Source organism: Cervus canadensis, chromosome 7 (assembly GCF_019320065.1).
Source record: "Cervus canadensis isolate Bull #8, Minnesota chromosome 7, ASM1932006v1, whole genome shotgun sequence".
NCBI classification, from domain to species: Eukaryota; Metazoa; Chordata; class Mammalia; order Artiodactyla; family Cervidae; genus Cervus; species Cervus canadensis.
The window spans coordinates 34,688,448-34,703,134 of record NC_057392.1 but is presented as its reverse complement, the minus strand read 5'-3'; the positions used below and the strand labels follow the sequence as shown (position 1 = coordinate 34,703,134).

The window sequence follows — 14,687 nt, the reverse complement described above, 5'->3', positions numbered from 1 at the left end:
CAAATTGGAATGGCTGGTTACCATACAACTCAGCAGAATTGTTATGAAGTTCATATATCATGTAATAGTGCATCTCATTTACATGGATTGCTGTCCTCAGAGTAGTGTGAATGAGTGGTCAGTTTCGCTTTGCTCCATGCCTCTGCAGTTCTGCTTTATGATCAACTATCCATGGATGATGAGTTAGTCTTTTAAGTCATCTCAGCAATATGATTATTAGGCACAAAATAAAAATTTTGAAAACTGATCTGATCTAATTCATCTTTCCCTAGACAAGCCCCTAAATGACGTTTTGAAGAAAACCCTGTAATCTTCTTACTATGGAAAGTCCTTGCGAAAGGCGGACTGATTCTCCTATTACTTCTGTTGGAATGATCAATGTAGTCAAGGAGGCAGAGGATCAATCAAGCTATACATTCCATCCACCATTCTGGGGACCGGCATAGAATTGTTCTCTCACAAAGGCTGTATTTATACTAGCTTAATAAGAACTTCTCTTCTTAAAATACAATGTGAGTTTAATGTTGATGACAAGTGTTGGGCAGCAAGTACAGAACCAAATTTCCTATGTCTTGAGAAGTTTCAGCTGGTGTATCTACAGCACCAGTTTTCCTCCCAAGTTCTGAGAGGTGCAATCCTAACAGGTATTAAATAGCTTTATTTTTTTTTTCCATTTATTTTTATTAGTTGGAGGCTAATTACTTTACAATATTGTAGTGGTTTTTGTCATACATTAACATGAATCAGCCATGGATTTACATGTATTCCCCATCCGGATCTCCCCTCCCACCTCCCTCTCCACCCCATCCCTCTGGGTCTTCCCAGTGCACCAGCCCCGAGCACTTGTCTCATGCATCCAACCTGGGCTGGTGATCTGTTTCACCCTTGATAATATACATGTTTCAGTGCTGTTCTCTCAAAACATCCCACCCTTGCCTTCTCCCACAGAGTACAAAAGTCTGTTCTGTACATCTGTGTCTCTTTTTCTGTTTTGCATATGGGGTTATCATTACCATCTTTCTAAATTCCATATATATGTGTTAGTATACTGTATTGGTCTTTACCTTTCTGGCTTACTTCACTCTGTATAATGGGCTCCAGTTTCATCCATCTCATTAGAACTGATTCAAATGAATTCTTTTTAATGGCTGAGTAATATTCCATGGTGTGTATGTACCACAGCTTCCTTATCCATTCGTCTGCTGATGGGCATCTAGGTTGCTTCCATGTCCTCGCTATTATAAACAGTGCTGCGATGAACATCGGGGTGCATGTGTCTCTTTCAGATCTTGTTTCCTCAGTGTGTATGCCCAGAAGTGGGATTGCTGGGTCATATGGCAGTTCTATTTCCAGTTTTTTAAGAAATCTCCACACTGTTCTCCATAGTGGCTGTACGAGTTTGCATTCCCACCAACAGTGTAAGAGGGTTCCCTTTTCTCCACACCCTCTCCAGCATTTATTGCTTATAGACTTTTGGATAGCAGCCATCCTGACTGGTGTGTAAATAGCTTTAGAAGGGCCTGTTTGGCCTCAGGGACTCATTCCAGCTGATGTCTCTACTTCAGCTGCCCAATTGTGCTGGGCAGAATAAATGACACTTGCAGAGGCAATGCTCAGGATGACATCAACCTTTTTCCACCTGGCAAGAACTGAAATCACCAGCTCATCTTTGGTAGTTTCCTAGGGAGTAGGTTGGGATTTAAGAAATTGTAATTTAGAACTCAATTTAGCAAAAAAATAGGACTTTTCCCCAATTACACCAGATGGTACATACACAGCACCTTCATCACCAGCTGTTTAATCACACAGCCCTTTTCTAAGTTGGCAGGCCTATGTGGTTGGAATTAATAAACCTAATTCTTCTTGGAACATCACATAGTCAATGTGCTGTCTGGGAGAGAAAGATTAATGAGTCTCGGTTCTTCCTTCAATTCCACTCAGCTTCTCCCTAAGTTACACTGGAGGTGACAGTAGGAGAAGCAAGGATTTAGGAATCATCACAGAACCGGGCACATAGTAGGGGTAGTGGACAAGACGTGGTTCCGGCCCTGGCTGTGTCGTTCTTTGTGCAAGCTTCGTGTTGTTTTACCTTTTTGGCTCTATTTCCACGACTCTAAGTGAGGGGTTGGATTGAGTAATCCTCAAGGTCCTGTCCATTGCTAGAAATCAATGGATTGTATGCTTTAGTACATTTTCTACTATCTCCTTTGCTTTGTTTGTGTTCCTCTCTGCCTTTCCCTAAAAACTGAGTAGGTTGGTGGGACAGCTCTGGTTAAGGATAAGCTGGGGATAGTGACTAAGACTAGCTAGGAAAAAACACAGATGTTTATTTCCTCCCCTTTTCTCAAGCCCTACTTTGAACAGAAACCTCCCCAAGACACCAGATGGCTTTGCCTTCTTCTGGTAGCTGGCTCTATAGGAGCCAACTCATTCTTTCTCATGTCAATCCTCATATTCCTTCTAACTCTAAGTTGATCATCTCCAACTTGGGGAGTGTCTCTGTATGGGTACTGGCACTGCTGTGCTGACAAACTGGCTCTTTCAAAATAAAGTCCTAATTTGTAGCATTTGTCTATTTTCATGGTATAAATATTACTTTTGTGGCCAATTTCAGGTTAAAAATGATGTAACAACCTGCTTGAGAACTGCCTGAATATTTAACAACCTGTTCTCATGAGGCAACATGAACTTATTCCAACACACCACTGGTCCAACAGAGATTATAGGTAAGAACATTTTATTTCTTTTATCAGTTCATGTCAATACATTGCAGTGTACAGAGCAGGAACACAAGTGAGCCCTTGATTGATCGAGCCTCATCATGACATGATAATCTTCTATCCCCAGATTCACATGTTGAAATCTAATCCCCAATTTGATAGTATTTGGAGGTGGAATCTTTGAGAGGTAACTAGGTCATAAGGGTGGAGCCCTCATGATTGGGCCTAGTGCTCTTACAGAAGAGACCCCAGAAAGCTCTCTCATCCCTTTCTGCCATGTAAGGACACAGTGAGAAGATAACCAGCCATCTATGAACCAGGAAGGGGCCCCTTACCAGACATCAAGTCTGCTGTGCTTGATTGTGCTACTTTGATTTTTAAGGCACACACACATACCCATGAAAATATAATCAACTTTAACCTTCCATGTTAGCATTTTAGAAAGGAGAAGGTACTCCTAAAGCTAAGCTTTAAGCAGCATGAATTCCATGTCTAACAGGAGTTTTCTTGTGGTCCATGTCCATCTGTGATTTACTCAAGGATTCCTTCTCTAAATACCATTCATGGTGATCTCTGGGAATTGACCATCAGGTCAGAGGAAGATTTTAGAGACCAATCTATTATTATCAAGCCAGATATTAACTTAACAAAGCTTTAATAAATTAAAGAACCTCCTCTGTTGGGCTCTTTCTCTTTTTAGTTCTCCTCATGTTTACCTTTCCCCTTAACTTTGTTGTATAAGCTTGCTTTGTAGGGCCATGCCAGTGGTGGCTCTGGGACAAAATGTTCCTTTTCTAGGCAGAGATGTTTCATCCGGAGCCAGATGTGACTTTCCTTTCAACCATAATGTAAGCATGAAAGTATGAAAATTAACAGCACAAATAAAGTTTTGTAGCTTTCCCTAGCAGCATCAAAAGCCAGGAAGGGCAATATCAGAATGTAATAATTCATTCTCCTTTCCTATTAACTTGATTTCAATTTCTCTTCCAGAATAAACATTTGACACATTTCTTCATTAGTGTGGAGCTGGAGAAAGTGCAATAACTTTGGCTCAAATGGGTTAATATTGCTTTACCCTGGCAGTTCTGGCTTGTGGAGTTTGGTGTTGGGTTTATGATTCCTACTAGGCTATATTACAAAGATTAAATAAAGAAGGCGATGAGGTTGCTGAGTGGTGGTTCAAAGTCAGATCAGTTGAAAGCAGACATCACAGGTCAAGGCTGGGGTGTGCTGGCAGAGATGTGTTCAAGACAAAATTGTGCATCCACTGGCTATACTCACTCACAATGGCTTCCACCACCTCACCCACCAGAGACCCAGTGGCTCCTGGAAGAACTGCTGGGACAGACAGGAGGGTTGGAGAAGCCTAGACTCTACTCATGAGGAATGCAAACATGTTAGCTTACTGACAGGGTGAAGAGAGCCTTACACTGGTGGCTGCCACCTTGCTGAACTCCCCAGTCCAAACAGGGTGAATACCCTGGCCCTGTTCACTTCACACCACAGCCTGGTGGGAGATTAGGACCAACTGGGCCATGGGTAAAGACCTGGACTAGCTACAAAGACAGCTAGCCTGAGGGGTGTGGGGTGTGATCCAGGTAATATGGTGGCAGCCATTGCCAGCACATGCTCGAGTGGTGTGCCACAAGAGACTTTGTATTTCTTCTCCCAGCTAAATGAGAGGGCTCCAGCCCCATGCACTCTACACCACAGTTTAGCACTGCATCTAGGGCAGACAGGTCCTGGGAGAAGACTGCTACAGAGGCAGCCCAGATCTCAGGTGGCAGTACAGACACCTCAATTCCTGTTCCGACCCCCCAGTCCCAAGTCCAGTGAATTCTCTGGCCCTACCCACTCCTCACCACAGACTTGAACTAGATCTAGGACAAGCACAACAGGGAAAGGGTTGTAACCTTGGGCTACCTCTGAGCAGAACTGCAGACGCCTACACAGGTGATGCATAAGTCCTCTGTGAGAACATTGATCTCACTTCCTTGAGCAACCTCCCCCACCAAGGGGCAGAGCATACATTCAAGGGGGTCAGAGCCTGATAGAGCTTGACCCTCAAGGCTTCCACTCCAACAATTGGGGAGCATACACCCCGCAGCAGGGCAGCAACTGCCAAGGAGCAGAGAGAGAGAGAGAGAGTGGAAGTCCTGCCTCACACCCTGCACAGGCTTTAGGTCCCCCAACACCAATCAAATCCCCTATCAAGGGGGATAATGATAATGGCCAGCATTAAGTGCTAATGGCCAGCACACCCTGAGGAAACAACAAATGACTGGTGTCTGTGTCAAAATCAGACCTCACACCAAAGACATTGGATACACACAGTCTACACAGGGACTCTCCCATATAAAAACACTGCTTCTAAACCACAATGGATATTTTGTTTCTCCCAAATTCATAGAGATATAAATAGAGAAAGTTAAATAAAATTAAAAGGCAGAGGAACCAGTGCCAATTAAAAGAACAAGAGAAATCTCCTGAAAGAACAAATAATGAAACAGAGCTCACCTCTCTACCAAATCCTGAGTTTATAAAGGTGGTAATAAAAATATCAACTGAATTGAGAAAAATTATTGCTATAAATGCAGATAACTGTAACAAGGAACTAGAAACTATAAAGATAAACCAATCAAAAATATGTAATTCAATTTCTAAGGCAAAAAGCAATAAATAGCCAACTAAATGACACAGAAAAATAAATAAGTGATCTGGAAGATAGAATAATGGAGATCTCCAATCAGAACAGTAGACAGAAAGACAACCGAAAAAGAAAAATGAAAGAAACATATGAGACCTATAGGATAAAATAAAGTGTGACAACCTATGTATAAGAATACCAGAAGGAGAAGAGAGAGAGAGAGAAAGATATCTAAAATGTATTTGAAGAAATTATGGCTGAAAACTTCCCAAACCTGAAGAAGAAAAGAAGGAAACAATCCAGATATAGGAAGTACAAAAGGTCTGAAACCAGATAAACTCAAACAGGCCCACACCAAGACATACTATAATTAAAATGACAAAAGTTAAAGATAAGGGAAGGATTCTCAAGGAAGCAAGAGAAAAACAATTATTTACAAGGGAATCCCCACAAGGCTATCAGCCAATTTAACTTTGCAGACCAGAAGGGAGTGGCATGATAAATATTCAAAGTCCTGAAAAGGAACAACCTGCAACCTAGGATACTCTACTCAGCAAGATTATCATGTATAATAGAAGGAGTGATTTAATAAAAAATTTCTCAGGTAAGCAAAAACTAAAATGATCTTTCCAACTGTCTGCTATATTTCTACTGGGGTGACTCACTGACACTCAACTGCTGCACTCATTGTCCTTTCCTCCAAATCTTTATATTTTGGTGAGTAATGCTGTCATTATCCCAGCATGCAGAATTAGGACCTAAATATTATTTATTCCCACTAGTCTCTCTCCCTTGTCTCATTTCCAGTTAGGTACCAAATCCTGTACACCATTATTTTGAAACCATTCCTGACATCTTTGTTACTATGAAAGTAATAATAACTTTATTTTATATAACTTTACCTTACCCTTGTACTACTGTGGTTGCCTGATAATGCACTTCCATTCTTTCCTGACCCAGGTGAATTCATCTTCCTAAAGCTTCCACACGATGGGTCACAATCTCCTTCCTTTCTTTAAATACTTAAATTTGTCTCAGGATATGAACAGAGTATTTTTTAAACACAAAATCTACCCTTAAAGAAATATTAAAAGGTCTTCTCTAAACAGAAAAGAAGCACAAATGCATAAGAAAGGTAAAATCAAAATAGGAAAGGCAAACATATAGTAAAGATTGAAGGTCTTTTAAATAAGCATGCATATAGATGAAAAATTATTTTAAAATGGTAAAACTGATTATAACTACAATTAACAGTAAAATGATAATCATGAAGCTTTAAAATAGGACATCAAAATCACAAAATACGAGAGAAGGAATTATAAAACTGTAGATATTTTACAATGTGTTTGAACTTGAATGACTATCAGTTTAAAGAGAGTAGGTATAGTTATGGATCAACATCTACAAACTGCATGGCAACCACAAATCAAAAACATACCATAGATTCACAAAAAGCAAAAACAAAGGAACTCAGCATACTACAAAGGAAAATCATCAAACCACAAAAGGAAAAACAAAGAGAATAAGAACACATAAAAACTACAAAAACAACTGGAAAACAAGGATTAAAATGGCAATAAATACATACCTATCAATAATTACTCTAAATGTCAACAAATAAATGCTCTGATCAAAAGAAAAAGAGTGATTGCTTAGATAAAAAACAAGAACCTGCAATTTGTTGCCTACAAGAGTCACTTCAAGGTGAAAGACACATAGAGATGGAAAGTTATGAGATAGAAAACAATACTTCATGCAAATGGAAATGACAAGAAGGCAGGAATAGCAATACTTGTATCAGACAAAACAGACTTTAAAGCAAAGGTCATAAGGAAAGACAAAGAAGGGCATTATATAATGATAAAGGAATCAATACAAGAAGAGGATATTATACTTATTAATATATATGCACTCAATATAGGAAAACAAAATATCATAAGACTATACTATGAACAGTTATATATCAATGATTTGGACAATCAAAACAAAATGGGCAAATTTCTAGAAACAGACAGTCTGCAAAGACTAAGTCAAGTGAAATAGACAATTTGAACAGACTTAACAGTAGAAGTGGAATGGAATCTGTAATAATAATAATAATAAAACCTCAGCAAACAAAAGCCCAGGACTGGATGGCTTTACTGGGGAATCCTACCAGGCATACGAAAAACTTATATTTATCATTTTCAAACTACTCCAAAGAATTGAAGAGGCGAGAACACTCCCAAATTCATTCTATGAGGCAACCATGGGCTTCCCTTGTGGCTCAGCTGGTAAAGAATCTGCCAGCAATGCAGGAGACCTGGGTTCAATCTCTGGGTTAGGAAGAGCCCCTGGAGAAGGGAAAGGCTACCCACTCTAGCATTCTGGCCTGGAGAATTCCATGGGGTCTGTATAGTCCATGGGGTCACAAAGAGTCAGACACGATTGAGCGACTTTCACAATTCACAATCAGCCTGATATCAAAATCAGACAAAGACATTACTAAAAAGAGAAAAAAAGAAAATTACAGGCCAATATCTTTGATGAATATAGATTCAAAATCCTTAACAAAATAATAACAATTCAAACCCAATAACACATAAAAAGAATCATACACTACAATCAAGCTGGATTTACCCTGGGTCTCAAAGTTGGTTCAACAGATGCAAATCAATCAATGTGATACACCACAGTAACACAAGGAAAGATTAAAAACAAGACTATCACCTTAATAGCTGCAGAAAAAGCTTCTGCAAAACTCAATATCCATTCACGATAAAAAAATTCTCATCAAAGTGTGTACGGAGGGAACATATCTCAACAAAATAAAGGCAATTTATGACAAACCCAGACACAACAAAATGGTGAAACGCTGAAAGTCTTCCTGTAACAGGAGGGAAAGGGGCAGGGCACAACTTTCGAAAAATGACTTAGCCCAAGGACAACATAAACTGATTAGAATCAAATGGGACCAAGATGGCAGACAAGACTAGACCTTGATCCTGAATCAGCAAGTGAAATGACACACCTAGAGGTGCCATGACAGTTCCCAGGCACTGTTAAAAGACTAAGGAGCGGGTGGTGGCCCAAATCCAGGAAATCTCCTCCCCTTCCCCAAAATGAGTCCTCCCACTCATGAGCACATGAAATTACCCAGCCTATAAAAACTAACCATGACACATTTCACAGCCGCTGCATTTACCCTCTGTGATGGCCTGTACTCTGCCGAGTGTGCTTCTCTCTGTATCTGAATAAATCCACTTCTTATTCATCATTTTGTCTCTTACTGAATTTTTTCTGCAATGAGACATCAAGAACCTGAGCTTCATTAGGCCCTGAAACTAGGTACTGTGGGTGTTGGCTGGGTTTGAGTCCCAGCCACTTGGGTTCAAGTCCCAAGCAGGGTTTTGGCTGGGTTCGAGTCCCAGGCACATAGGTTCAAGTCCCAATCTGTGGTAAATGGTTTCATTCCCACTAAAGTCAAGAACAAGGTAAGGATGGTCACTCTCACTTCTTCCATTCAACACAGAACTGGAATTCCTAGCCACAGTGATCAGTCAAGAAATAAAAGGTATCCAAATTGGAATGAAAGAGAGAAAACTGTCACTCTCTGAAGATGACATGATAGTTTATATCAAGAACCTTAAAGTTTCCACACAAAACTGTTAGAACTAAGAAATGAATTCAGCAAGTCAGCAGGAAAGAAAGTTAAAATACAGAAATTGGTTGGCTTTCTATACACTAATAATGAAATATTGGAAAGAGAAATTAAGAAATAATCCCATTAAAAAATTTCATTGAAAAAATACCTAGGAATATACTTCACTAAGGAGATGAAAGGCATTTATGCTGAAAACTATAAAATGCCAATAAAGAAAATTGAAGATGACTCAAAGAAATGGAAAGATATCCCCTGCTCTTGGATTGAGAGAATTGTTAAAATGGCCATATTACTGAAAGCAATCTACAAATATAGTGCAATCCCTATCAAAATCCCCATGACATTGTTACAGAACTAGAACAAATAACCTTAAAAATTATATGGAACCACAAAAGACCTAGAATTGCCAAAGTAATCCTGAGAAAAAAGACCAAAGCTGGGTATAACACTTCCAGACTTCAGGCTATATAACAAAGCTACAGTAATCAAAATAGCACAAAATAGACACATAGGTATTGGCACAAAAATAGACACGTATTTCAGTGGAACAGATTAGAGAGCCCAGAAATAAACACATGCACCTATAGTCAATCTATTTCAAAGGTGGCAAGAATATACAATGGAGAAAAGACAGTTTCTTCAGAAGTGGTGCTGGGAAAGTTGGAGAGCTACATGTAAATCAATGAGATTAGAACATTCCCTTACACCATACAAAAATAAACTCAAAATGGTTTGAGTTTCTTTGACATAAATCATAGCAATATTTTCTTAGATCAATCTCCTAATGCAGAAGGAAGTAAAGCAAAAATAAACAAATGGGGTCTAATTAAGATTAAAAGCTTTTGCACAGCAAATGAAACCATCAACAAAGTGAAAAGACAATGTACAGAATGGAAGAAAATTTTTGCAAATGATGTGATGGACCAGGGGTAAATATCCAAAATATACAAGCAGTGTATACAACTCAAAATCAAAGAACAAACAACCCAATACAAAAACTGGGCAAAGGACCTAAACAGACATTTTTCCAGGAAAGCAAATGGCTAGCAGGCACATGAAAAGACAACACCACTAATAAATTAGTATTAGAGAAAGGCGCATCAAAACTACAATGAGGTATCACCTCACACTAGTCAAAATGGCTATCATCAAAAAGTCTACAAACAATAAATGCTGGAGAGGGTGTGGAAAAAAGGGACCCTGCAGACACTGTTATTGGAAATGTAAATTGGTGAAACTGCTATGAAAAACAGTATGGCGTTTCCTTAAGGAAACAGAAATAGTACTACCATATGACTCAGGAAGTCTACCCCTGGGTATATACCCCCCAAAAAGCAAGAAGTCTCATTCAAAAAGATACATGTGCCCCAGCATTCACTATTTACAATAGCCAAGACATGGAAGCTCTTTTATAACATAATCAAGTTTCCTTGGTGACCTGCATGAGCCGCACTTCTACTTCTTCATGCTGGGGGAATGCACATGACCTTCAAAACGTTTCAAATGCTTCTCAGCACCAGCTCTGCCCTGAGCAGAGCCACATGCCCTGGTATGTCTGAAGCAAATACATGTTTTCTGGGCTGAAAATCAGAACTGTCTTCCTTAGTGCAACTTCCAAATACATGGGCATAGAGGAGATGAACATAAACCTTTACACATGTTTGGTCACTTCTGTCTTGGCCCAAGGGTGGCTCTGCTGGGTCCTGCTATTGGGGCTTAATGTGCTACCAGTTTAAGAGAAACAGCATATCTACACCCTGGGCGCTGGATGGAGACTGGCCATGTCAGAATACTTCCTCTTCTTAGGGTCAGTTTTGGTAGCAGTTTGGGCGTTGTCCTTGAATGTAGCCTCCCCCTAATTGCCCTGGCCATGTCCCAGCTTGACCCTGGCTAAGCCAGCCCCCTCGGCTCATAAGAAAGGAGATTGCAGCCAGTGAGAGGGGTGTGGGGTAAGAGACTCAGCTAAAGGTTTCTTTAACCACAGTGTAGACACTGTGGTTTTGTCAGAATCACGTCCAGGTTTGTGTGTGTTTGGTTTTATGAAAAACCCAGGGCCATTTGCCCAGGAGTGAAATGAGTTGACCCAACTCAGCCACAAATGATATTTTGGCTGAAGATAAGCTCCTGTAGGGAAGAGGGAAACCTCCCTTCTTTAACTTTAAAGGCTCTCAAAGGTTTGTGTGGTCAAAGAGGAAGAACACGGGACACCTGGGTTCTGCTGCTCCTCTGCCACCAATGAGCTGTGTGACTGAAAGCTGGCCAGTTTGCCTCTCTGTGCTTCAGTTTCTTCACCTCTAAAATGAGTGGTGAGGGGAATGGGTGACCTCTCAAAGCCCTTCCAGCTCAAGCATTCTACGATTTTACACAGGACTGTCTACATAATTTGCAGGGCTCAGTGCAAAATGAAAATGCAAGACTTCTTGCAAGGCAAGAATTTCAAGACAGCAAGAGCAGAACATGAAGACAAGCATAGGATCCTTCTAAGCACCGGCCCCTGAGTGCCTGACCAGATGGTGTGCTCAGGAAGTTGGCCTTGATTCTATGGATAACCCCACATTACCCTTTTCTGATGGAGCATCTGCTTAATGTAGTGGGAAGAATATGGGCTTTGAAGTTGGAAAGACTTGGTCTTTACCAGAAACTAACACAACGCTATAAATCAACTATCCTTCAGTAAAAAACAAAAAGAAAGACTTGGTCTTTAATCTTGGCTCTATGCACCAGTGTGTGATCTTGGGTTCCTCATCTAGTTGCTCCTTGCCTCAATTTCCTTGTGGTTAAAACAGGCAAATCACACCCACCCAGAAGGAAGGTTGTAAGCATGTGTTGGGATTCGTAAACAGCATCACCAGTGTTGCAAGGTACTGTTATTCACATGAAACTGGATTCCATCTGAAGGAGGGTTTCATGGAGCTGTTGCTTTCTAAGACAAGGTTATATACTGCTAGAGAGACTGTCAGATTCAAAACAGACTTTCTTTTTGCAAAAAAGAGTCACGAGTGTTTTGTTTTGTTTTGTTTTGTTTTGTTTTTTTAACAGTAACTGCATCTGCAGTGCTGTGCTCTCTGGACCACACACTCTACGATTTAAGAAGTCATTCCATTCCCAACTGTAAATTACATCCTGGGCCTGTTACTTTTTTCACTCAGTTCTCCATCCTCCCACTTGTTTCCCCTACTATTCAGGACTGCATATGGCTTTTGAGAAAAACATTTGAGTTCCACATTTGTTTCATGGCTATTCTTGTTTTCATTTGCTTTTACTTCACACATATCCACACATGCAGTTTTCCTTTAATCTCTCTCCTGAGGTCTCTCTCTGCACTAGTTAATATACTGGAAGCCCAAGTCAGCCTCCGCCAGGGAAGGAAATATCATTCATTCACATATCCATCCCATCGTTCATTCACTCACTCATTATTTTTTGAGCACTTATTGTGTGTGCTGGCCATGTTGCCAGGCACTAGGTATACAGAAATGAATAATGACCTCTGAGAAGCTTAAGAACTGATGGGGCAGACAAATGAAAGATACTTGAAATACAACAAGGTAAATAGTTTCATAAAGGTTGCAGGTCTGGGGGTGGGGGGAGTATGACTCCCATGAGTTCAGTTTCCACCTGGGTGAGCCACAGAAGAAAACATTTGAGCTGGGTTTGAAAGGTAAGGAGTTTTTCAGGAAAAGATACAACCATATGAAAGGAATCCTCAGAGCTCACTGCTGCTTTGTCACCCCTTCCCTTGTCTCTAGTCATCTCCCTGACACAGGTGCCTCAGGATTGTCCTCAGGTAAGTCCAGCTTCACAAACTGGGTATTCCTGGGTGCATGGTCTCACCCCCTGCTCTAATGGATAAGAAAGTATGGAGGTGAAGCCCCTCCACCCTCCTCTTTGCCTGAGTCATGTAATTCCTCACTCCTTCCCACTTTCCCTCAGAGGAAGAGGTATTTTCTCCTCCCAAAGCCAGCCCCTCCTCCAAGACTCTAATAGCATCTCACCTCCTCCAAGATTTTGTTTATTACGTTTTCGCTCTCATAACTTCAAAATCTCATACTCTCAAGCTCCTTCCCTTTGTCAACAAACAGATTCCAGTCTCATACAACCCAAAAACAAACACAACCTTTATGAACCTTGCTATGCCCTCAAGGTATCATGGTAAACTGCCTTCCTCTTACTGATACACTTGTTGAGGAAATTGGTTTCTTTTATCTCAGTGATTACATTCTCACTGTTCTTTCACTCCTCACCTCCTACCAGTCTGGCTTTCAGCCCCTCTACCCCACCAAGTCTCATTTCTCAAGAGGCAGCAGACCACCAGATCAATGAATCCACTGGCCTATCTCCAGTCCTCATTCTCAACTACTCACGCAGCACTGAAACCCTAATGTTATTTATTCCACAACATTGTGCTCCCCACCTTCTTCCTTTCCCTTTCCCCCCAACACCCCCTCTTCTCTTGTCACAGACCCCTTCCCTCAGTTATCCATATTGCCCCTTGGCCTCAGCTATAAGACTGACTCCCAAAGGTTCCCCTGCTTCTCTAAGCCTCAAGCGAATCTTTCCAACTGTCTCTGCTATATTTCTACTGGGGTGGCTCACTGACACTCAACTGCTGCACTCATTGTCCTTTCTCTGAATCTTTATATTTTGGTGAGTGATGCTGCATCATCCCAGCACCCAAAACCAGGATCTGAATATTATTTATTCCCATTTGTCTCTCTCCCTTGTCTCATTTCCAGTTAGTTACCAAATCCTGTACACCATCATTTCTGAAATCACTCCTATCATCTTTGTTATTGTCAGGCGAGTGTATGCTCCTCAGTTCTGTCTTGTCACAACAAAGATTTGGAGTGACGGACATTAAAGCCCTTGGCGCATCACAGCTCTCAGGTCTCAAACAGACCGTGTTACAGCTGATTTGAAAATTTTTAGAAAATAGCAGGAGAATCCATCCTCGAGGAGTGAGGGCATGCTGACCCAAAGATGCAAAGAGAAGAGAGCATGTGGGGGTGGGGGTGGGGCGGGGGGAGAGAGCCTTTTGGCTCCTTTTTTTATATGATTTTTTCCTTCCCCCTGGGCCTGCCCTATGTAAATTGGGCTAGCCAGGAGGGCTGTTTGTTCTACCTGAGGTCCTCACTCCAATCCTTGGACCTTCCTTTGTTCTATTTTCACGGGCTTGTCTCTTCCTTGTCTTTTAGTCACTGCCATTTTGGACTCATGTTTCCTATTCTAACTACCTAACATTATTATCAAAGCAATGGATTTGCCTTACCCTTGTATTACTGTGGTTGCCTGGTAATACACCTTCATTCTTTCCTGACCCAGGTGAATTCATCTTTTTAAAGCTTCCCCATGATGGGTTGCAATCCCCTTCCTTTCTTTAAACACTTATATTTGTCTCAGGATATGAGCCAAGCATTTTAAAATAACGTCTTATTTTTCTATTCAATTCAACAAATTCTTGGTTAGTGACTGGTATGTACAAGTCCCTTGATGAACAGCTGCAGAAAGAGGAAGATAGAGTCTTTACCTTCAAGAAGCAGAATGCAACTTTAAGAGAAGACCATGGGGAATAAGACAGAGAATGAGAAGAACTAGAAAGGAAGAGAAAAAAGCAATGATGCTTTCAGAAGGAGGAGGTCATAGTATATGCATGTGAGTAAGTATGTATCTAGTGTTG

At 40.8% G+C, this 14,687-nt stretch overlaps 1 protein-coding gene across 1 annotated transcript in view; it reads left to right on the top strand.

Annotated features, from left to right (window-relative positions):
- The window catches only part of LOC122445546 (tsukushi-like), a 71,400-nt gene that overhangs the window by 38,227 nt on the left and 18,486 nt on the right, over positions 1–14,687 (top strand). Inside the window, 1 exon segment of the mRNA XM_043474849.1 lies at positions 14,477–14,662. Within this exon segment, the coding sequence (XP_043330784.1) occupies positions 14,592–14,662 (71 nt within the window). The 5' untranslated portion in view covers positions 14,477–14,591.